A 22,900-nucleotide genomic window follows, 5' to 3' on the forward strand; every position below is an offset into this window, starting at 1 on the left:
TGTATTTTTCAATTTAGCGAACTACCTATGAACAAATATACTTAATATTAATTTCTTGAGCATTATAAGCTAAGCCGTTCCAAGAACTTGAAGACAAAGAGAAATATCAAAACTGAAAATTTCTTGATAAATTAGTACCCAGTATTTTTTTCCTGTCACTAATTAACTGAATATTTTTTCTAGGGGTAATATTCATAAAACTTTTTGCAGCTTAATGTACCCATTCCCATTATTGAAAATATGGTGATCTAGCTAGATTTTAAAATCATTCAATATTATGTAATTGTTCATGAATCATTTACTGCTAAACATTAGCAATTCGTACGAATACGCAATGTTATGATGCATTTTTTATTAACCACATCTCATTTTTAGAAAGAAAAAGAATCTAATCTCATCATCTTAGGCAATAGGACAATTATTTGAATTAAAGTATTGATTATAAAACATATTGATTCAAAATAATATTAAAGTGTTAACTAATATAAAAATCTTGTTTAAGAAAAGCACATACCATCACTTAATTCATCTGTAACGTATGCATATGTTCGATGAGGCAATCTTTTTAGTGTTTCATCATCATAAACTTTAAATGTTTTTAATAAAGTATTAATTTTAGTCTGCAAATAAATACACAATAGTTATTCGTTTATTGGCCAAGACCTAGTATAAAACAATAAGTACATGATAGCACACCATAAAGTTATGACCCCAAAAATAAATTTTCCTCTGAATATGTCCTCATCCAAACGAAAGAAAGTCTGATCTGCGCTATCCTCAGGTGGCCATGACTTGCATGACATACTTCTAAAGCTATCGAGTACATGTTAGACCTCACGAATGCTTTTCAACATTTGCAGCGCAGTTTTTGGTTCCGGATTTTTTCCCTTCAAAAACTACTACTAAAGGCCATTTATTAATTACGTAAGCGCGATTTTTGATTGCTTATACTTACATCGTTTGAATTGATTATCGGTACTACCCAAGATACATCGTTTGCACCCCATTCCATTTTGCTATCAATTAAATCTTGTAACGTTCTTATTGGTGGTTCATATCGTGGTATAGCTAAAATTGCTGATAAACCACTTATATAAGCTGTACTTATCAGTAATGCTTGCATGAGACTTATTGCGAATATAAAACGGAGAATAAACTTTGATTTAGATAGTAAAGTTTCTGGTAGAGGCTGTAATAAAGTTAAATAATAGATGGTAAATAATGAGTTACTGAAAACATTGAAAACATTATTAAATATTTCTTTTAGACGTTTAGACGTGTTGCGTTGATGATCTCTTCTTATCCATGCTGATTTCTTCTTATGTCGTTGGCCCAGTTTCGGTGTGTTTTCCGGAATCAAGTAACTGAGTACCATTGTTAATAATAATATGGTACAAATGATTAAAATCCATAAATATAGTGTAAATGGAACCAATACAAGAAGGAATTTATCAATATATCTGAAATCAAAAGATAAATTAATACTCAACCAAAAATAGGTTCTTTATAAGTTTATCGTGGTTTTGTATTTGTGTATTTGTCTGTGGCATCGTAGCTCCATTAAGGATGAACCCATTTTATTTATTTTTGTATTAAAGTGTTTTTTTATTTGAACAAGAATGTTCATAGCTATGCATCAAGTTCGAGCTTAGGATTTTGTCACCATTACAACTAGAAAAGAGGCAATGATCTTCAAACGGCATTTTAATGTCAGGGGTTTCTTTAAATTTTTAATTTAATATAAATATTTTTTTGACAAGCAAAAAGTATCAAGCTATCAAGTTTCAATGACGATGAACTTGGCTCTTCGTTAAAATGAGAAAACAGACGGCCAAACATTCAATTAACAGGGCCAGGCGCAGTATTTGACCGTTATTACAGAACGACTGAAAATTCGGAAAACTTAAAACACTATTGTCAAGTGTCTAACAATGTTTTACTTTACAAAAATTATTCGTTTTGTTGAAAAAACTACACAGAGTATAGAGACGTATGGCCTAGTTGGTAATTACTAAAATAATTTTCAGACCCCAAAAAATGACACACAATTGTGTCTTAATCTTTTATTATTTATGAACAAAAATATTCGATTATATTTAACTTTAGTGGTATCAATAAAAGTGTAAAAAAAAGTATGTTTCTTACCTGGGAGCAGGCACAAGACATATCGTGTGGACATCAATGGCCGCATTAGCATATTCAATATATTCAGCTGCTTTAGACCAAAAAATGCAACCTCCTAATTAAAAATGAAGAAAAATCAACCCTCTTGAATTTTTATTAAATCAAATCCTTTACCTATAGCAGCATTATGTTTATTTTCTGTAACACTGCCGTATAAACCATTACCTGACCGATTTTCAAACAAGCCTCCCCAATATCTTGTATCTATGGTAAAGTTCAGCGTAATATTAAATCGATTACCATACTCACGAAAAATTTCCACTTCTATGCCATCCGCTATTGTTTTTGGCTGTGTATTTGGAAACACAATCACGTCATCTAATGAAATAAAAAAACTACGTTATCGAATAGTACATTACTATGAAAGATCGGAAGATTGGAAATGCTGATCTGCTCCCAAAATTTAAGTAAAGTCTTAGAAGCCACTTCAAGACGATTATCTTATCGTACTTTTATAAGCTCATTAAAACTTCAGTCATTATGATTGATGAAAATGATGAAATTATTGAAACATTTTATGCCGTTTTTGGTTTATCTGACTGGGAATTTTTCATTTCGGGTACGAGATTGGTTCAAAACAAACAAACACACGGATAAACAAGAAGGCAAGCTAATATAAAAGACTTGTGTTCTAATAATTGCAATAAACTTACCTTCAATTAAAATGTATGGTGCGACTGTTGGTATTGTTGAAATATTTAATGACATTTTAAATAAATTTTTAACTTTAAAAGGAAATAAATGAACATCATACAAAAATGTTTGATTATTTGTAAACCAATAATTTAAAACAATTAATTGCTGTGGATTATCCATTTCACTTGAAACTATTTTATAACTTTGCACATCAAATGATCCAATGTGTTCATCATAAACTAAACTTGAATTATTTTGGTCAATTATTAACTTATCCGGATAAATAATTATAAAATCTGGTATATATTTAATTACGTCCAATGTTAAAACATCATTAATTATGCTCATATTGACGTTCATGTAATTATATATAAAAATAAATTTTCGATTATAAACTTTTTGATCTGTAATTTGTACATTTAAGTCATAACTTTGAAGAAAATATTTAATATCAGAATTATAAATAATAAATGAATCACATCTTTGATCTAATGCATTTAAAATTAATTTATCAAATTCATCATAATTTTTAGATTGTCGATTTTGATTCGTATCAGTTGATGTTAATTTAATTGTAATTACAGGTACAATTAAATCAAAATTAAAATTGTTACTTGAAATTAAAACAATACAATATGAGTTATTATTGAAATATGTATGAAGTATTATGTTCAAAAGTACTTGAAGATGATACATTTTAGGATAGCTCCTACATGAAATGTGTTTTCAATGGATTTATCAAAATTTTTCTTTTAGGCTAAATGTTGCCAATAAACTCCGAATTTTAAACTTTAAATTTGGATTTTTTTAATTACCAATAGTCAACTTCCGTATCGCAAACATTCAAAGGTATATTTTTATATAATTCACTTGCTGTTATAGTCTAAAGTTAAATAATCAACAAGCATAGACCATTAATAATACCAGGTAATACTTGCAAAGCAATTTATTATAATAAATGATTATAAAATATGGGCATCATGATACTCGAATATTAATCTAGTTATTATAAATTGATCGCCATCCCTCAAAAATTGTATTCAACAAGAATCCTATTTATCTTTGGACCAACACAGGTACATTTTTTAACATTACATTTACATTTTTGGGTTCCCCAAAAATACCAATAAACAAATCCTCAATCAAATTCAAATACTTACACAATGTGTCTATGTGGCTTGTTTTTTATGAGTTTGAACATTTCCTCAAATAAGTTTTGAACGAAAATCTATATATGGGATGAACTGCACTGAATAAACAAAAAAACTAATCTCAATCAAGAGAAGAGTAAACTCGATAGAATTCTATCACTGTTTTTTTTTCTTTTGCCCCAATAACAAAAGTTGCATGCACTTTAATCTACTTGTATCTGTAAGTACAGCATGGCTATAGCTGTATGATCTCCGGTAAAATATGTGGGGCAACAAACCTTGATATTTGCAGAGCTAGCTAGAATTTAATATTTACATAATTGTCGTTCGCACATTAAGCATTGGATAGATAAAATAATGAAAGAGACTGATTTCTTGATGTTATTAGTTGCTACTACACACATACAAAATAATATATTGAAAAAATCTGTATTTCACCATTTCATGTAATTACCCATTAAAAATTGGAATACTAAATTAGTGTTAAATGAACCCATAATACATTTTCGATAATGTTGCCCCTAAAAATTTTCAAATGTACTTTTCAGTGTACTGTTCGATAAACCATAATATTTTTGCTTCTCTACACGTGTAACCCAATGTGTTCGAATTTTAAACATTCTTCTAGTTTGACAAGCATAACTTTTTTCCCGTAATTGATAGGTGACTGTCATTATCGAAAAATTTGATGTATGTAGCTCGGGTAGGGTAGAAAAAGAGAGCCCAAATTATCATGTTAAAACGATGAAAAAGCTATGGGTAAACGATTACAAAAATAATATCATATACAAATAGATATTATATATTGATAATAATTCACCTTTGTTAATAACTATTCTTTATAAATGACAAAAATATATTAGTCTAAGAGCCAGTATACTAGTAGTTAATGAGACAATGTATATTTTCGACAATTACTTTCCTATATTTGCCGTACATAAAACAGGGATTCACTTTTCTAACAGGTGTTACCAAAGTAAGCCAATTAAATCAGAAAGACGTAATAGTTCGATCGAGGTCAGTTTCTGCCACTTGGACACTTAATGATACTTTATGATTAGTAGTGAAAATAACAGTCAGGCAAATGTAGCTGAAAATAACAGTAAAGCAAGCAAAAAACAGTACCATAAACGATTTACCACTTTCAAGATTTTGCTATGCTGAGAAACTTAATGATAAGTGTTATCTGACTTAGTATTTTAGTCTTGTATACCAAGAACCTCATTCCTTGAACTGCAAGGCTTTTGCACGATTGAGTAACTTTTAACTTATTTGTAGCAAAATTCTGAGACACTTTCTTGTAAAAATACATTTTTGCAATAAAAATATCTTTAGTATGTATTCTATTTGTATTAAAAGAAAAAACATATTGTCACTAAAATTGTTATTTTTCTTATGGAAAACATTTTACTAACTGAAACTGTTCTTTTCAAAGTTCAATCCAAGGTACCTATAAAATGCGCCCGCCCCCCACTTTGATACGAACCATTATTGCTTGAAACCTTTTTCAATAGCTGTTTACCTTAGAAGTAAGATCTGATATAAATATGGGTAAGGACTTCTGGGTCATACCGTGACACAAATAGTATGAGGAACTTTTATACGTCTACACTAACTAGTGAATAATTATATCAAATTTTTAATTATAGCACATTTATTTTTTGAAATATCCCAAAAATAATAGCTCTTAAAATTACAATCTATTCTTATAAATAATTTTAGGGAACATTTTAGTGTTTTACACCGATAGGATTTGCTGTTCCATAAATTCCATAAACTACTCCAGCAAGTAAATGTCCAATTATTGCTATAAAATGAACCGCAACATGCCACTAAAAATTTTAAAATTCAAATTAAAATATTAAAATGACCATTACTTATTTCAAAATATTTCTAGCTATACTTAAGAAATTCTGTTTGTTCTGGATATTTGGCACCGCATCGGCAAGATTGTGTAGTCATGGTATCATTGCAAACGTGTCAAATATCTAATCTTTTCGAGAACCATCGATTTTGCCAAGCGCAAGCATCCAACGTAAATCAAATTTGCAATTTATGTACTTACATTTATTTGACGCAAATAAATTTCCATTTTTGATGATATTAAGAAAACAGAATACGAAAAAATGCTCATAATTGCAGCTGCAACCCCAGCATGACTTGGTGCAATGTCCACAGCGTTTACAATTGTTGCACCAACCGATGCGTTATATAATATTTCCATGAAAATTACAATACAATAGAACCAACTTCCCATATTCATTCCTTCTGCATATGTTAGTAATATGAAATAAGCAGCTTCAAGCAAAAAGACGCCAGAAATAAATAATTTTCGTACATGACTTCTTGTTAAGGACGTTTTTCGTACTAAAATATCAGCAAAATATCCGGCAAGAGGGAATGAGATAAGTTTTATAACACAAGCGAACATATCCCCTCTCTGAAACAATAAAATTCACTATTGCTATTTTGTAACTGCATAGTGTCGATATTGGAACTAAGCCGAAAAAAAGATTATACCATCATTGAGTATTTTAGTTTCTTATAAATAAACAAATTATTTATCAGCGAGGACATGAGATTCATATCTAACAAAATATGAAACGATATAAGTTCTATACCAAGTCGCCCTAGTAGCTCAGCTGGTTAATGCATAACCAATTTCATCCGCGGTATGCACAGGCTAGCGGGTTCGATACCCGCTGTGGCACCAAAAATTAATTTAATTAATAGTTGTGATGGGCTGGTGTAGTGCATGGTATATACATTAAGGAAGTTCATTCAGCCCCTGAAAATAATTGAGGAGCTGATAAATGAAATTTTCAGGGGAAAAGGTGGTAAAACACATATATGGTATCACAATGGGCTCTGTAGCCTAAGTGTGTCCTTCGTGGACAGCCAATATAGCCTAACCTAACTCAACCTAAGTTCTATACCCGAATAGCGTTTCTATTTATGTCAAAAAGTTCAATTTTCAGAGAAAATTTAAACACTGTCCCAATTTTAATTAGTTCTGTTTGGAATATTTTGCAGTAAAACGATAATGTTATATCTTTTTAAGGCTGCCGTGGTCACAGATTTTGTTTGAAACTTAATTTTTGAAAAGAAAGCTTACTGTATGCACATGGAGGTTTCTATTCCATGCTCGAAATACATTTACAATAACCAACACTAGACAGGGGATGGAAAAAATTATTTTTGTACATGATAAACCTTCAGTTGGTTGTATTTCTTCTTGAATGATTGAATGTATCTCATTATATTCCTTTTGACTTATAGTCCGATGATTTTTTGGTGATTCATAAACCATATTATTCCATGCAAACCACCATATTATACCGCAAATACCAATTATACAAGATAGGATTATCCAAGCTGGTAATTCTGGACAGTTATTTGCCAATAATTCTCCGAAAAATTCACCTAAATATCGTCCAGCAAAACCGAATGTAATTAATGTAGATCTATCAGCGGCAGGCGTCCAATTTTTCCAAGATGCATTGAATACAACAAATGCTGTACCCTAAAAAGACAATGAAAACCAAATTTCGGTTCAATTAAGTTATTTATAATTTGTTTGTTTTGGAAATTTTACTTACTGATACCATACCCTCAGTAAATTTCATTATTGCAAAACATCCATAGCCAATACTTCCAATAAACGGAATTAAAAATAATAGAATTGAATGCGCTAAAATACTTCGACCAAACCAAATTAATGGAGAAACTTTTAAACTAACCCAGGCAGCTGGAATTTGGGATAAAATGTACCCTACTAAGAAACCAGATACATGTAAAAATGGGTTCTCAGGTTTCTGTAAAAATTTCAAAAACATTTAATTCAAAACAGCAATTATATCACGCATTTATTGTTCCAGTTAAAGAACAATGCAAATTCCGTGGAAAATGATTTCTGATTTAGTTTTCACAGTCAAAGAAATGGTTTCAAGATATTTATAAACCTTTCAAAAGTGCAACTTATCATCATTCAACTAAGATCAAACTAAGCAACTATCTAAAGTACAACAATCTTCAATCTAAAGTGCAACTAAGATCATTCTCTTTTAAAAGTACCTTTCAAACAAAGAAAAAATCTAAATCGATCCGTCCTGTTCGACGCTATGTTATCACAGACAGACAGACAGACACATATAGCATAGAAAATCGTCAAAAGTATTTTAATATGCTTTACGTGCCTTTTTATGTTAACATTTGTATTAAATTTCCTTGACATTTGGGGAAAAATGTATCAACTTTTTAAAAATATATGTTCGTTTTGACATAAATTTGAAGTATACGTAGTTAAAAAATATTGATTTCTATTAATGGGGTAGAAAACATTAAAAACTACCACCGTAATCAGTTTTTTGAAAAATCTCGAAAGCATACGATGATCTAATTTATAGCTCTAGTCGCATAAAACATGAACAGATTTCCTCAAGAAACAAATATATTTCATAAGATTTGGCACCGAATGTACAATGCCATATGTATACTTCAAATTTATGTCAAAACGAACTTCAAAAATGCACGCTTCCGTTTTGATGGTAGTTTAAATGTTCATTTTATTGAACTATTAAAAAAAACTATTTTGATGAAACATGAGTAAATAATAGTGCGAATCAAAACCCACCACACTGAACCCACACTTTTTCAATCAATCTGAGTATCACTCAAATTCATTGGTAATACTTTTCACTAAACCCAATATATCTTACTTCATGTGATGACATCAAACATCTATTTCCATGAGTCAATAAAATTCCAGAAAACATTATTGTAAATCCAATATTCATTAAAAAGGAGAGTGTAAAACGTTTGTTAATAATTGTAAAAGTATCAAGCTTTTTAGGGAACACCTCTGTTGTCTGTTTATCATTCTGAAGAAGCCTGAAAGGAAAACGTAATATAACACAATAATTTAAAAAAATATGAATTTATTTTTAAACTTACTTTGGTTGATCCATTTTGACAAAACAACTTTGCAAATTCGTATAAATTAGTAAAATGACGAATGAATACTGAATCTTGTTATTTTATTTGTTATTAAAGTTTTAAGGAGTTTGAGTCAGAGTGAGCAATTTGAGTGTTACTTAATATTATAGTTTGTTTTGTAAATTCAGGGTTGGACTTTATGTATTTACATTACATTGCTGGTTTTTTAAAGACAAGCAATAAAATATCAGAATAGAAATTATCTCTGTTTATAGTAATGTTATTGCTCAGTACTATGTATTTGGTTAGAGAATTTCGATAAATGTTATGAACCGAGTACATGATTTATGAATCACGTTATAACATCATAATGTACCATATCCTAATGTAACTATAATCATCGGCTGTAACCAGAAGCAATTGAACCTGAAGATGTTCTCTGCAACATGCAATCAATTCATTTTAGGGCACAGCAGCATAGAATGTAAGTGTCTATAACATTGAAAACCTGCATGTGTCTGTAACTGGCTTTCAGTGACCAGATGTGAATGAGATTCTTTTTCCCACTTATAATTTGCTAACTTATGCTTGGAAACCCATCAAATATAAAAATACAATAATAAAAATTAATAAATACACTTAATCATGAACAAATGGTACATTTTGTTGTTAATAGTACATCAGTCTTCAGCCTATTTGCATTTTTATGCAATACTCACGTTTAATTAAAACAAGTTTTGAAAACAAAAAGTAATAAACTAAAGAAAGACTCAAGGTACATTGAACTCTAGGTAATGCATATTACCCTATAGTTAATTTATAACTTCCAATTTATATTTAATTGTAAGGAAATATTAATGTTAGGCCAAGAGGCTGGTATAAACGATCCTACGGGAATTCAAAACAAATAAATTATTTGGATTGGTTTATTTTTATTGGAGTATCATCATCACTTTATACTACCCTGTTGCATATGATTGTCAAAATAAATACACTTAACTTAATCGCGAATTTAATAGTTTAATGAAATAATAGTTTATGCTATTATTTAACTAGTTAAATACTATAATTGTTATTTGCTTAGAATTCATTTCGAGTCACAAATAGAATCGCAACATTTCAATTTAATTCTACGTATTTCTCACCGATTTCGGAAATTTCTGTCGATTAGTGAAAAATAATACTAAGAATACGTTTTTTGCATTATATTTTATGATAAGTTATTGAATATTTATTGAACGGTTCTCTGCATCTTCATATTCAAATATGAAGGTGCGTAGTTCATACCGGGTGTCCCGCGACGCCTCTCTTTGTTATCGATTTACATTGTGGTATTGCTGCTATAATTTTGTCATTATTTGGTATTAACTACTTATTTACTATTTTAATTTGAAATAATATTATTTTCAATTTCATTTAGAAATATGTTAATTAGCAAATAATTTTTAAATTATCTCTTTCCGTATTAAATTTACACACTTGTTAAATTTTACTCTAGTAACATAAAATTATATCTTCTATGCGACCTTGAAACAAACATTAAATAAATTAAAAATCAAGTGAAATCAAAACAATTATTTTTATGCAGGAAAAGAAGTAATAATTTAAATCTCGTAACTGCACCTATAAGTTAAAAACAATGGGTAGAGTTCGTACAAAACGAAGTGGCACCGAGCAAGAGAGAGTGTATGATGTATATGTATGTGCACTCGTATCTACACTCTCTCTTCCTCGGTGCCACTTCGTTTTGTACGAACTCTATATTATTTTACTTAAAATCTAAATAGTATCTTTTTTGGTGAATCGATTAAGCACAGAGATTTATTATTATTATTCTAAAATTTATTTGACAATAAATTAAAAAATATCACTTCAAATTTTTCAACAGTCAATAACGAAGTTTAATTTTTAACACAGAATAATTCAATATTTAATTCTTGAAAAATAACCCTACATTTTAACATTTATTAAAAATTTTCCCAGAATTGAGAACAAATCACACAATTTTTGCGAATGATTTATTAGTTTTTCGCTATTAGAAAACAAAACCCTTCTGAAAAAAGATATATCCATTATTTAATGTTAAGTACCTACTGGATGGCCGTTGAATGTGCTCTATTGATGATAGTATTTAGCTGACTATAATAATCTTATTGAATAGTAAATAACTTTAATATTTTAATAGATAAATAACATTTAAATTGTTCGTTTCCGGCATTATAAAGAAAGTATCTAAGTCTAGTATTTCATAGAATATGAGTCAATGAAATATTAAATAATGTACTTTGAGTAATGAATTTCAGAAAGAATTTTAAAAAGAAAAAAATATATAAATGAACCTAGTGACGTAGAATAAACTTGCGCTTGTGAAGATTTCTAGAAGTTTACTTTGACGAAAGCCAGACAGTGTTGGCAAAGTTCCTATCTCATGCATCCTAGACTAACCGCTTTAAAAGTTACAAAGGGTATGATACATGAAACTAAGTGGCTACGTTACGAACTTTGCCATCACTTTGAGAACACATTGAGCAGAAAAAGTACTCAAAATAGTTATGTGAATAGTTTTTTTTAAAGGTGGAGTTCTAAAAATTGGAGGAGAACTTTGACTCCACTATTATTATGATGGAAATCAGAATGTCCACAAAAATATCATTGAATTTTTAAGAATCAGATCTAAGAATTGATCATGGATATGCATTTTCCTATTATATATATCCAAAATGTCCACGAATTGAATACACTTCAAACCTATGTTCTGGCAAAACAATGTCTGTCGGGTCAGCTTATGATATTAATATTAGTGAAATTATCAGTGGTAGGCTACTTACCTTAGCGGCTCTCCGTTAATTTTTGGTACTAACCAGATTTCTAGTAATAATAAGCAGTTTAGGGTATTTAATAGTTGAAATTGATATAAGTTAACTATAATATTCTCAGGCTTGGCCGAACTGATCGTTGAAATTGATCGGTGCTATAAGTATTTTGAAGGTGACTGTTTTAGAAAAATGAGTCTCCGTTTCATTTAAATATGGTAGGTAAAAACAAAAGAGTAGTTATTGCAGTGTGACTGACTCTTTGTTGGTAAGTATAAGAGCGTATATATAAGAGTGCGGCTGGCTCTTTGACCATGGTTAAGTATGTCGAATGAAATAAATTGATATGTAGTAATTATATTGAAAATGTGTATGGTTAATTGGTTAGTATGGTTAGTTGAATTGAAGTTGAGTAATATTTCTGATAATAATCATGGCGCATTAATCAAGAATTGATTTCCATTTCAATTAAAAAAGAAAAATTCGTAGCGCCAGATCTGCGTTAGCTAAGCGAATTGCCTTAGAGATTAAAAAAAATAATACATTTTTCTTCAAATCGAATATTATTGCATTATCAGTTTTTCAAGAGTTTATATTTCGAAGACTAATTCAAAATTAGTGCACTAATTTTTTGCGCATCGCCCGAAATTTTTCGATAATTCCGAAGGATCGATAATTAACAACAATTAAAGTTCGCCGCTTTCCTCAAATAAGAAATAAAGAGTCGAATAAGTGACAGTGGTGAATTCCAAATGAATCTCAAGAACTTTAAATTATAGATAACTCTTGAATTAAATAATAGAAGATGGCAAAGAAGTAGGGGAACTTTGATACAAGATTTGTCTCCAAGCTTTAGGACACGATTTTTTGGCAAACGAGAATTGGACGATAAAAACAGTATAATATAAATATTTCTTATTATGATAAAAACTATCACGTATTTCTATTCCAAGCTGAAAATAATTGATTGGAACTGATAAAAAAAATTTATTTACATTATAATTTTATATTTTTCTAAGCCAAAAGTTATACATGCAGTAATAATTCCCAAACTCCAAAATAAAAATATGCTTTCTAAATCGTAGATACCTAAAGGAACAAAATTTTCGTTTTCTCGTATAGTTTTATGTTTTCGTTTATACAAGGCGAATTGCGTTGGCAAATTTGAATGTTTGTATTTCATCTAAAAAGATTAGCAATTGTTTAATAAAATTTACTGAAAGTTACTGTTACGAGCAATTATCAATAATCATTTTGCTTTCATCTTTCTCAATCCCATTTAACGTTAAGAAATTTTGAGAATAAAATAAAATTCGAAGTAGAAAACCCTAACTCTCTTACAAAACATTGCTCTTAAAAGCGAATGAAAACAAGAAAATATTTTCCTCTGAAATTATTGTTATGATCAGTAAAATCGTCATTACAGTCGGGGGACCTCTTTTCCATTCTGTGAAGAACTGTTTAATCTTCGAGGTCTCCCGACTGTAATGACGATTTTACTGATCATTACAATAATTTTAGATAAAATATTTTCTTGTTTTCATTCGCTTTTAAGAGCAAGATTTACGAGGAGAGACGGGGTTTTAGTTTTCGAACTTGATTTTATTTAGATTATTTTGAGGTTATTGGTTTGTTAGGTTTATAGGCTCATTTGTCAAATTATGATAAGTAGTTAAGAAGCTAGATGGAAACAGATGAACATTCAAATACATATGGCTCAAACGCATTACTCTCCCCATCGTATAGTCGAGGTAAAAAGTGGTAGAAATCCCCAGTAGATTTTTGAAAAACACAAAATCAACGTACATGCTCTATAATTCGAAAAATAATACCACTCTCTCTAAGCCTTCGTACAAGTTTATTGTATTCTAATAAAAAAGGTGAACTTTTTCGAAAAATAGCATGACAATCTGCATAGAAAATTTCTTGATCCATTAATTGGGAGGTTTTTATTGCAATTTCAGGTACATAATCGGGAATTGAGTAACTACCTAAAAATTACAAAAAATTACGATTATGTGGCTAATGAAATTTGAATTTGACTATCGTGCTATTGTTCTAGAAAAGCATCTTACCATCACTCAGTTCATCCACAAGATAAGCGAAAGTTCGAGGAGGCATACCTTTTAGTTTTTTCTCATTATAAGCCCTAAATGTTCTTAATAAATTGTTGGTTTTGCTCTGAAATAAAATATAAATTGATAAAAATACTGGCAATTGATGCCAATTTTATTGAATATATAGTGTATGAAAATTCCTACAAAAATATGGCAAAATTCAAAATAATCATAGATTTTCTAGCTTTTTTGGCCATTGCAAGTCGTTTTTCTCTAAACGAGGAGTCGTCAAGATATCGTCTGCATAATAAGATGAATATTGCAATAATGTGCAACATTACAACCCATAGACATATCAAAACATATCTACTACGCAGTAACGGACGATCGTGTAAGTGGAATTTAAAACACGGTCAAGAGAACGATGCTCTGACGAACGTTGTATCTCTTTTTTTGGGCGCAACTAACTGGCGTAGTTGCCGACTTACAGTAAGCACTTGTCCAAAACTGTTAATGCGCAAACGCAACTAAAAATGAACAAAATGTACGTCAGAGCATCGTTCTCTTTTTATCGATTCTGGGCAGATCACGCCCACTTCTTCAGTCTATTCTTATATGTCTATGTTACCTGGAGCACGAATAACTCCAAAATTCACCATTATTTTGGCTATACCACTTGTAATTTTGGTGTAGGATTTCATAATCTACCTTTAAAAAAACTTAATATGTTAAGGTAACGCGTTTACTTGGCTGTTGTTAAAACAAGTAGATATTTTTCGAATCGACGGTCTCAATACTTAATTCAAGAATACCTCGATAACTCGAACCTCAAAGAAATAGCAAAAATTTCGAGTTAATGAGTTTTCGACTCAACAAGTAGTTCGAGATACAAAGGATTTAATTGCTAAAATCGCGATTTAGAAAGGCGTGATTATATTTTACTAACTACGACGTCATTATATGTTACTAACTATGACTTACGGAGTCTGATTTTTTAAATTCTATTTGCTGAGTATAAATATGTACTAATAGGTCGCAACGAAGTGACATGTTGTCCGAGTTACAAAGTCAAAATAATTTGAAATATCACGTATTTAGGGGTTTTATATTCGACTTACTGAGGATTACAACTTCACGAGGTTCGAGGTATCGGCGTTTCACTGTATTTAGCTTCATGAAAATAGTACGTATCATACTTATTGTATTCATTTAACAAGATTTAGATCAATAACGTGTTTTGTAATTGATTTGTGCCACATTCTGTAATACTTACGTCATTTGAATTCATTATCGCTACTACCCAAGCTACATCGTTTCCACCCCATTCCATTTTACTATCGATTAAATCTTGCTTGGTTCTTATTGGCGGTTCAAATTGTGGTAATGTTAAAATCGCTGACAAACCACTTATGTAAGCTGTACTTATCAATAATGCTTGCATGAGACTCAATGTAAATATAACACGAAGCGTGAACTTTGTTTTAAACTGTAAAGTCTTTGATAATGGCTGTAATAATGTTAAATAATAGATGATAAAAAATGATTTACTGAAACCATTAAAAACAGTGTTTAAAATTTGTTTAAGGCGTTTAAAAAATAAGTTCAATTGGTGATCGTTTATTTCCCATGATTGTTCCTTCGTACATTGATAATCGATTTTGTGTGTGGTCTCCTGAATCAAGTAACTAAGTGTCATTGTTAATAACAATATTGTAAAAATAATGACCATCCATAAAGATAGTGTAAATGGAAATAAAACTAGAAGAAATTTATCTTTATATCTGAAATCAGAAATAAAATTAAAAGTTTAAAATTCCATTTTTGGTAAATAATACTATATAAAGGTCAACTTTAGCCTTTTTACCCTACTGTCAAAGAAGTGGTTATTTTTTTCGTTCAATAAAATCCTAAAAGAAAGAAACAAGTCCATTAGTTTATGTAGCGACTTATTAATCGGGGGCCCATGAATATCTAAGCCGGACCAAATCCCAATAATGGGCTCCGACTATCGAAAATTGCTATGTAAACTACTTGTTTATTTCTTGTCGCAGCAAAGCTGTCTGAATTTTAATTTGCTGAAAGGGCTAAAAGGAATATGCTGCTATTTCCTAGAATGCGCACTATTACACAGAATAAACGCATCCATTCTCAGGTACCAGATAATGTGGATAAACCTTTCTTACCTAGGAGTAGGCACAATACATATAGTACGGCTATCGAGTACCGCATTCGCATATTCGATGTATTTTGCTGCTTTAGACCAAAAAAGCATTCCACCTAATAATTATTTTTGACAAAAAAAAAGACATTTACAATTTGAAACATGAGTTAAAATACCATATTTACCTATTGCAGCATGATGCTTATTTTCAGCAACATTGCCATATACACCATTTCCAAATATATCTGTCCCATTACCTGCCTCATTATCAAATAAATCTCCCCAACTGTTTTCTTCAATTGTAAAGTTTAATGTAATATTAAATCTATTACCATATTTAAGTAAAATGTCCACTTCCAGGCCATCTAATATCGTTTTTGGTTTTATATGTGGATAGACAATCACATCTTCTATGAAAACAAAAGGAAAAAATATTTTCGAAACTACTTTTCTAATTCAAATTCTAGAAATATCCAGTTTAGGGAAATTGAAAAAGAGTTTTAAATCATTTTTCGACAACATTTTAATGTATGTTTGTGTCGGATAATTCGACATAAACGACACAGCACATGAATGAAATTAAACATATTTGTGCTATAATAGGCTTTTGTCCTAAATTTGAAAAATTGGTTTATACGTTACATCGGTATCCAATTTACACCAAGAAAGTGTTACTTAAAAAAAAGACTATTACCTTTTTGCATTTTAAAAAACCAATTCAAATTTACCTCTAAAACAGTGTAGAGTGTCATGGCCTCTTGTATGACATCAAACATTGACGTACAATCATTTTTGTATATGTAAGCTTACAAGTATTTGCAAGTTTATTTGTTTTTGTTTTTGTATTTGTAAACTTACATATCCTTCCATATAGGGTGACGTAGTACCTTCAAAGTACACGTGATTGATGTTTGCTGTCACGTGACCGAATGTATAATTTTAAAGAATTTATTTTTTTAAATAAAAATAATATTTATTTTTCATAAAAAATAATTTTGTATTGTGTTATTATTAATCATTAGAAACTTTTATCCAACCGATTTATTCTTAGTGGACAAAAGCCTATTAGCTCTAAAGTATCCAGATTACGAAACTTACTTTCAATTATTATGTATGGGGTAAATGTTGGTATTGATGAAACATTTAATGCCATTTTAAATAAATTTTTTACTTTAAAAGGAAATAAATGAACATCATACAAAAATGTTTGATTATTTGTAAACCAATAATTTAAAACAATTAATTGGTGTGGATTATCCATTTCACTTGTAACTATTTTATAACTTTGCACATCGAGTGATCCAATGTGTTCATCATAAACTAAACTTGAATTATTTTTCTTTGTATTAAAATTATCTGGATAAATTATTATAAAATCTGGTATATATTTAATTACATCTGATGTTAAAATTGTATTAATTATGCTCATGTTGACGTTCATGTAATTAAAAATAAAAATAAATTTTCGATTATGAACTTTTTGATCAGTAATTAGTACATTTAAGTCATAGCTTTCAAGAAAATCTTGAATATTTGAATTATAAATAATAAATGAATCACATCTTTGATCTAGTGCACTTAAAATTAATTTATCAAATTCATCATAATCTTTAGATTTCTGATTTTGAGTTGTATCAGTTGGTGTTGATTTAATTGTAATTACAGGCACAATAAAATTAATATTAAAATCATTATTTGAAAGAAAAACCGTACAATATGAATGATTAAGTAAATATGTTTGAATGATTGTGTTCAAAAGTGTTTCAAGATTATACATTTTATTCAGATCATTTATATTTTCTTAAGTACTTAAAAGTCTTGTTATTATTTTTTGTTTAAATTTGTTTATGTATTCAAATTATAATTTATAATAATCGTTTTAGCAAAAAATTTGCAATGTCATAAGGTTGAATTTATTTACACAAATTTTACAAAAACGAATATTGCGTTTAACATTGTTTGAATAAAGCAAGTATATCGATTAACCGAACTACATAAGTACATATGATGTTAAATATGGTTTCATTGGACTATTAGGGTTAGTAAAAGTGAACACTGATAAATGTGAACTGACCTAATGTTCATGCAATTCAATTTTGTAATATATTAACATGTTTTTGAAATGTGGGCATCATGCTACCGAAAAGGTTAATTAGACTAAACTTTTGCTATCATTCTGTCTACATTTTTGTATTTAATTCAGCGAATACATGCATGATGAAAATATGTTATTAAATAAGTTCTTAAGGATGTAATGCCAGGACAATTTGGTAAAAAGGGCTGGATTTTTTTTATATGAAGCTCAACTAAGTCTAAATCAATTTTGAAAATTTTAAGTAGTAGGGATATTTAGCATTGGTCTTATGTGCTTTCATAGATTTCTCCAAATCAAGTCGGTGGAAGTTAGTAAAAAAAACCATTTAAATTAAAGTTAAAACCTTAATAAATTGTAGAAAAAAAAATTGTTGTGCCCGACTAATTAAGCATGTATGAGCACGGTAGTGGAGACACAATAATATTTTTTTTTAAATTTTGATGGTGAATCATGTTTAACGGTTCACAATTTAAAACGGAAATTAAGCATAAAACTTTTCGATATCTGGAGTAATTTTCAAAATATCGAAATTTGAAAATTTTGTTCAATAATTTAACTTTCGATATTTTGAAAACCAAGGCACATATCGATAAATTTTATTCTTTTTTTTCGCCTACAAATACAAATACAAATAATTTCAACCTTAAGTTAAACTTGCCTTGATGCTCGTACTACCTTAAATTAGAAAGTTAGTATTAATTTAGTCCAAGAATGTTTTTAAGCAGACAAATATTTATTTTCTTGAATTAGTATGAAAACAGCCAAAAAACCTGTCCGAAACCAACCGGTGGAAACTTTTATATAGTTTATTATCTTAACAGAAATATTAACAGTTCTCTCAATGAGCCCGTGATTTTGTGGTTACGGCGCAAGCTCCTCATGAGGAAACTTGTCAATAGATTTTCTAAATTTTAAAAATCAATTTTTAAACCATTTATATGAAATATACCAAGGTTTAGTATCAAGTTTGTAAGGCTTAAAAATATTGATACTTTGAAAAAAAATTTGGTATAGGTTTGTCGTCTGTCGACTGTCCGTCTGTCATCACGATTACTCAAAAACGAATATGAGCAACATAGGTCAATTAGGTCTTGGATCCGTAGGACCCATCTTGTAAACCGTTAGAGATAGAACAAAAGTTTAACTGTAAAAATGTTTCTTATAAAAACATAGACAACTTTTGTTTGAAACATTCTTTTGTAAACATCACTGTTTACCCGTGAGAGCGCAAATTATGCCCAAATTGTATAGTGTGTATTATATGGGAATATCAGTTATATATATATGTATGACATGTATGTATGTGTAATGTAACAGAGCTATCAACACTGTCTTTACATGGTATTCCAACAATTTCAATAAATGGAAAAAAAGAACATAATTCCTACAGGGTGTCCCGTGACACCTCTCGCTCTTTTTTACACAGCAGTTCGAAAAGTAATTGCAACAGGGTAAATTTGTTTGGCCAATATAAATATTAGATTGAAGATAAGAAATGTCCATTACGCTTACTTTCTAACTTCATCATACTAAAACGCTCAGGTGGGACATGAAAAACGTGCCCAAAGCAACGTAACTCGTGATTAAATGAGCACATAAATATTTACATTAATAAATATTTAAAAATGATTATATATTGATAAGATAGACATTTTAATAATTATTATTTTACATTAAAATAATAATAGTTAAATATTTGGAATAAAATATATATATCCAAAAATTATATGATAATGGATAGTTATTTTTGTTAGTTTCGGTGTGATCAATCGATAAACTCACTTCAACTCAACTTGAGTACCTACTATAATTGAAAATGGATTGTTGGTGTAATGAATTGAATTTCATTATTAAGTGGATCCCCCATTTTTTAAATATTTGTTCGGAATTGTTTTTGACGAGCAATGAAAAGAACTTTTTTATCATTTATTTGTTATTTTTTTAAGATTATGAAAAACAAATTCCAAAGAAAAATCTTCATTGGAACGGAAATTATACCACTTCGCAGACACCTGCCTCGAAAAAAAAGACACTTACATCCTCCACAATTTCGACTGATTGATTTATCTGACAGAAAATATAAAACGGTTATTTAATGTAGAAGTCCAAATGTATCGAATGAACTAGAATCAGGAGAAAATATTAAAAACTAGATTTTTGGCAGACTGCTGAAAAAAAATTCAAATATAATGATTTTTGCCCGTATATCCTCTTATCCCTTTATATATTATAAATGTGAAAGTAAGGATGTTTGTTTGCTTGTTTGTTTGTTACGCTTTCATGCAAAAACTAGCGCATGGATTTGAATGAAGCTGTACAACAATATAGCTCATACATCTGAATAACACATGAGCTATAAATTATAGATTTCTGTAAAAGTTTAAAATAGTAAATGTCAAGCAATTCATGGTCATCTTTTCTGATATATTCAATGAATTATGACTATTTCACACTTAAAATTCGAATGTTTTGGGAGGGGGATAAGTAAGATCAAGAGATATGGAGGATACGAAGCGGTGATTTTTACTTTTAAGCCCAGTGAAGCGGGCGGGTATCAAGCTAGTAGCTGTATTTATTTAATGGACAAATAAAAACTAAGAACTTTTAATTATAAACCAGTATTTTTTTTATCAAAATTACTGTTCATGGGTCACCCTTTATTCATTAAATATCAATGGAAAAATATAAAGTGTTGACATTAAAGGTAATGAATAAATAAATTGAAAACAAAAAATTTTTTTATAACGTACCTTTTAGTCAATAATAGAAAGTGTACTATTTATAGGAGGTATAAAAATGATTGTATTAGATTATATTATATCAAAAATTTAAAAATAACTCCGACATAAAATGGGGTCATCGATCCATTTATTTGTGGCAACTAGACTCGGTAAAATCTGTCATTGAGAATGAATTATTTTCGGATTGATAATTTTTGCAGGGTCCCGTTCTAAAAATGCTACTGAACGTAAAAGTGCAAATTGCCGGTGAATAATCCGATGAGGTATTGAATAAAATAATTTTTTTTAAACTAATAAATAATATTGAACGAATCGCTTCGGAAAATTTGGAGTCAAAATTAAAAAAATATGTAATCATTTTTCTCTAAACCCTACAATTTTCGATTTTCACGATGCTTTCCCACCAAAAAGTGTATGTAAAAAATCAATTTTCAATATATAAAATTTTTATTTGTAGTGCAAAGCTAACGCAACAACATCCCGCAAAATTTTTGATCTTACTGCATTTTAAGTGAGTGCTTGAAACTAAACATGAAGCAAGTGTTTGCTGTCCAATCGACTCACAAACCAGAGTCTTGTCAAATCAAAGATGTGAACGTCTTTTAAAACACCCATATTTAGTTTTTCAATAGTTCATATATACCAAGTTTTCGATTTTCAAATAATTTCATGCAAGAACATCGAAACTTGTAATAATTTTTATTCTCATTAGTAAAACAATTAAAAAACTAAAATAATTTTTTTTTTTTTTAAATTTTTATTATTTCGATTATTTATTTTTTTGAATAAAATTAACATTAAAAAGAGAGCATTATTGTTTTTACATGTGAAGAGATATCGTGACTGTTGACTGTTTCCTTTCTATGTGAGTAACAAACAATACAAGATAGAAAATGTACTAAAAAGTTTTCTCCATACAATACCAGTATTTATATAATACATACATAAACACTTTTCATACAAAATAAATGTGAAATGACCACGACCCACCTCCATTCTCTAACTTCTCCGTACTCTCAATGACCGGATGTAATATTAAAATGTAACGTTGGTAAATGTCGACCGGATATTCACCATGGGACACCCAACATAATTTCCACTATTCAGAAACTATATAAATATAAAATAAATCACACACTTGTAAAATGTTAGGTACGTATTATTTCTATATAGTATGCAAGTATGTAAACACATAGAAATTCGAAATATATTGACATAATAAACAAAATTCATGTGTTCGAAAATATAATAAAAATTTACATATTTTCAAATAATTTTATAGTAATTTAATAAATTACTACCTTTGTTCCCGCAGGCTCTGCCCGTATAAGATGACCTTTTTTTATTGTTTTGAATTTATTTATAAACGGTATAATAGCTGGATTTTTACATTTGTTTTCTTATTGAAATTATACAGAGTGCTTTTAAGTTTACATATGCTTGGAACTCAAATAAATTTAATCGATGAAAATGCTTCAAATGAAAAATGTTAGTTTCATAGGTACACATCTTATACCAGCATCGAATTCGATGTAAATTTTCAGGTTCAATAAAAACCTCACTCTGATTCATAACTGGAAAACATTAGATAAACGCTTTTAATTAAGAAATTGTGCTTTATAAAACCGCAAACCATTTTTTGTTGAAACATTTTTTTGTAAACTGATAGTTGATGGACAGAAATTGAATTAAAAAATTTCCTTAAAAAATGTTCATAAAACCACCTAATTAGTCCTTTTTTGTTTTCCCGCCTACTCTTCTGTCAACACCTTGTAATTCGTAAGATATATAACACAACTTTATATATAAAATTGTTCCTAAAAAAAATAAATACCTGTTGTTTGATAGTGCACAAATGAGGAAAAAACTGTGTAGTCTATTTTATCCAAAACTACAAAAGATAAAGGGTTGAAAATTTGCAGATAGCTTCAACTCGTAAGTGAGGAAAAGATTTTTGAAAAACAAAATTAAAATTTTTTAAATGGGTACTTTTTTAAAAACTAAAACAAATGACAGCCGAACGATTGCCCAGAAATGTTTTAATTTTTTAAATTTTCATAATTTATTAAAAATAATGCAAGATACGTAAATTCAACGCTGTCTATACACAATATTTCAACAATTAGC

General features: G+C 29.3%; 2 protein-coding genes across 2 annotated transcripts in view; one reads left to right on the plus strand and one right to left on the minus strand.

Moving 5' to 3' along the window:
• The window catches only part of LOC123294251 (LIM/homeobox protein Lhx1-like), a 320,182-nt gene that overhangs the window by 241,121 nt on the left and 56,161 nt on the right, over positions 1 to 22,900 (plus strand). The window lies entirely within an intron of this gene.
• LOC123294250 (vesicular glutamate transporter 3-like) lies at positions 5,637 to 9,009 on the minus strand. The gene is made up of 6 exons (XM_044875369.1): positions 8,925 to 9,009; positions 8,690 to 8,861; positions 7,571 to 7,786; positions 7,087 to 7,494; positions 6,037 to 6,411; positions 5,637 to 5,803 (listed from the first exon to the last, which is right to left on the minus strand). The coding sequence occupies exons 1-6, from the start codon at positions 8,936 to 8,938 to the stop codon at positions 5,702 to 5,704; spliced, it is 1,287 nt and encodes a 428-aa protein (XP_044731304.1). The 5' UTR covers positions 8,939 to 9,009; the 3' UTR covers positions 5,637 to 5,701.

Source organism: Chrysoperla carnea, chromosome 2 (assembly GCF_905475395.1).
Source record: "Chrysoperla carnea chromosome 2, inChrCarn1.1, whole genome shotgun sequence".
Lineage (NCBI taxonomy): Eukaryota > Metazoa > Arthropoda > Insecta > Neuroptera > Chrysopidae > Chrysoperla > Chrysoperla carnea.

Bases quoted from the DNA above. Each gene is read 5' to 3' on its own strand.
- LOC123294250 (XM_044875369.1), bottom strand. The intron at 7,495-7,570 runs GTAAGTAAAATT...TTGTCTTTTTAG, and splicing joins TTACTGAGGGTATGGTATCA to GGTACAGCATTTGTTGTATT. The intron at 5,804-6,036 runs GTAAGTACATAA...TAAAATTTTTAG, and splicing joins TTTATTTGCGTCAAATAAAT to TGGCATGTTGCGGTTCATTT.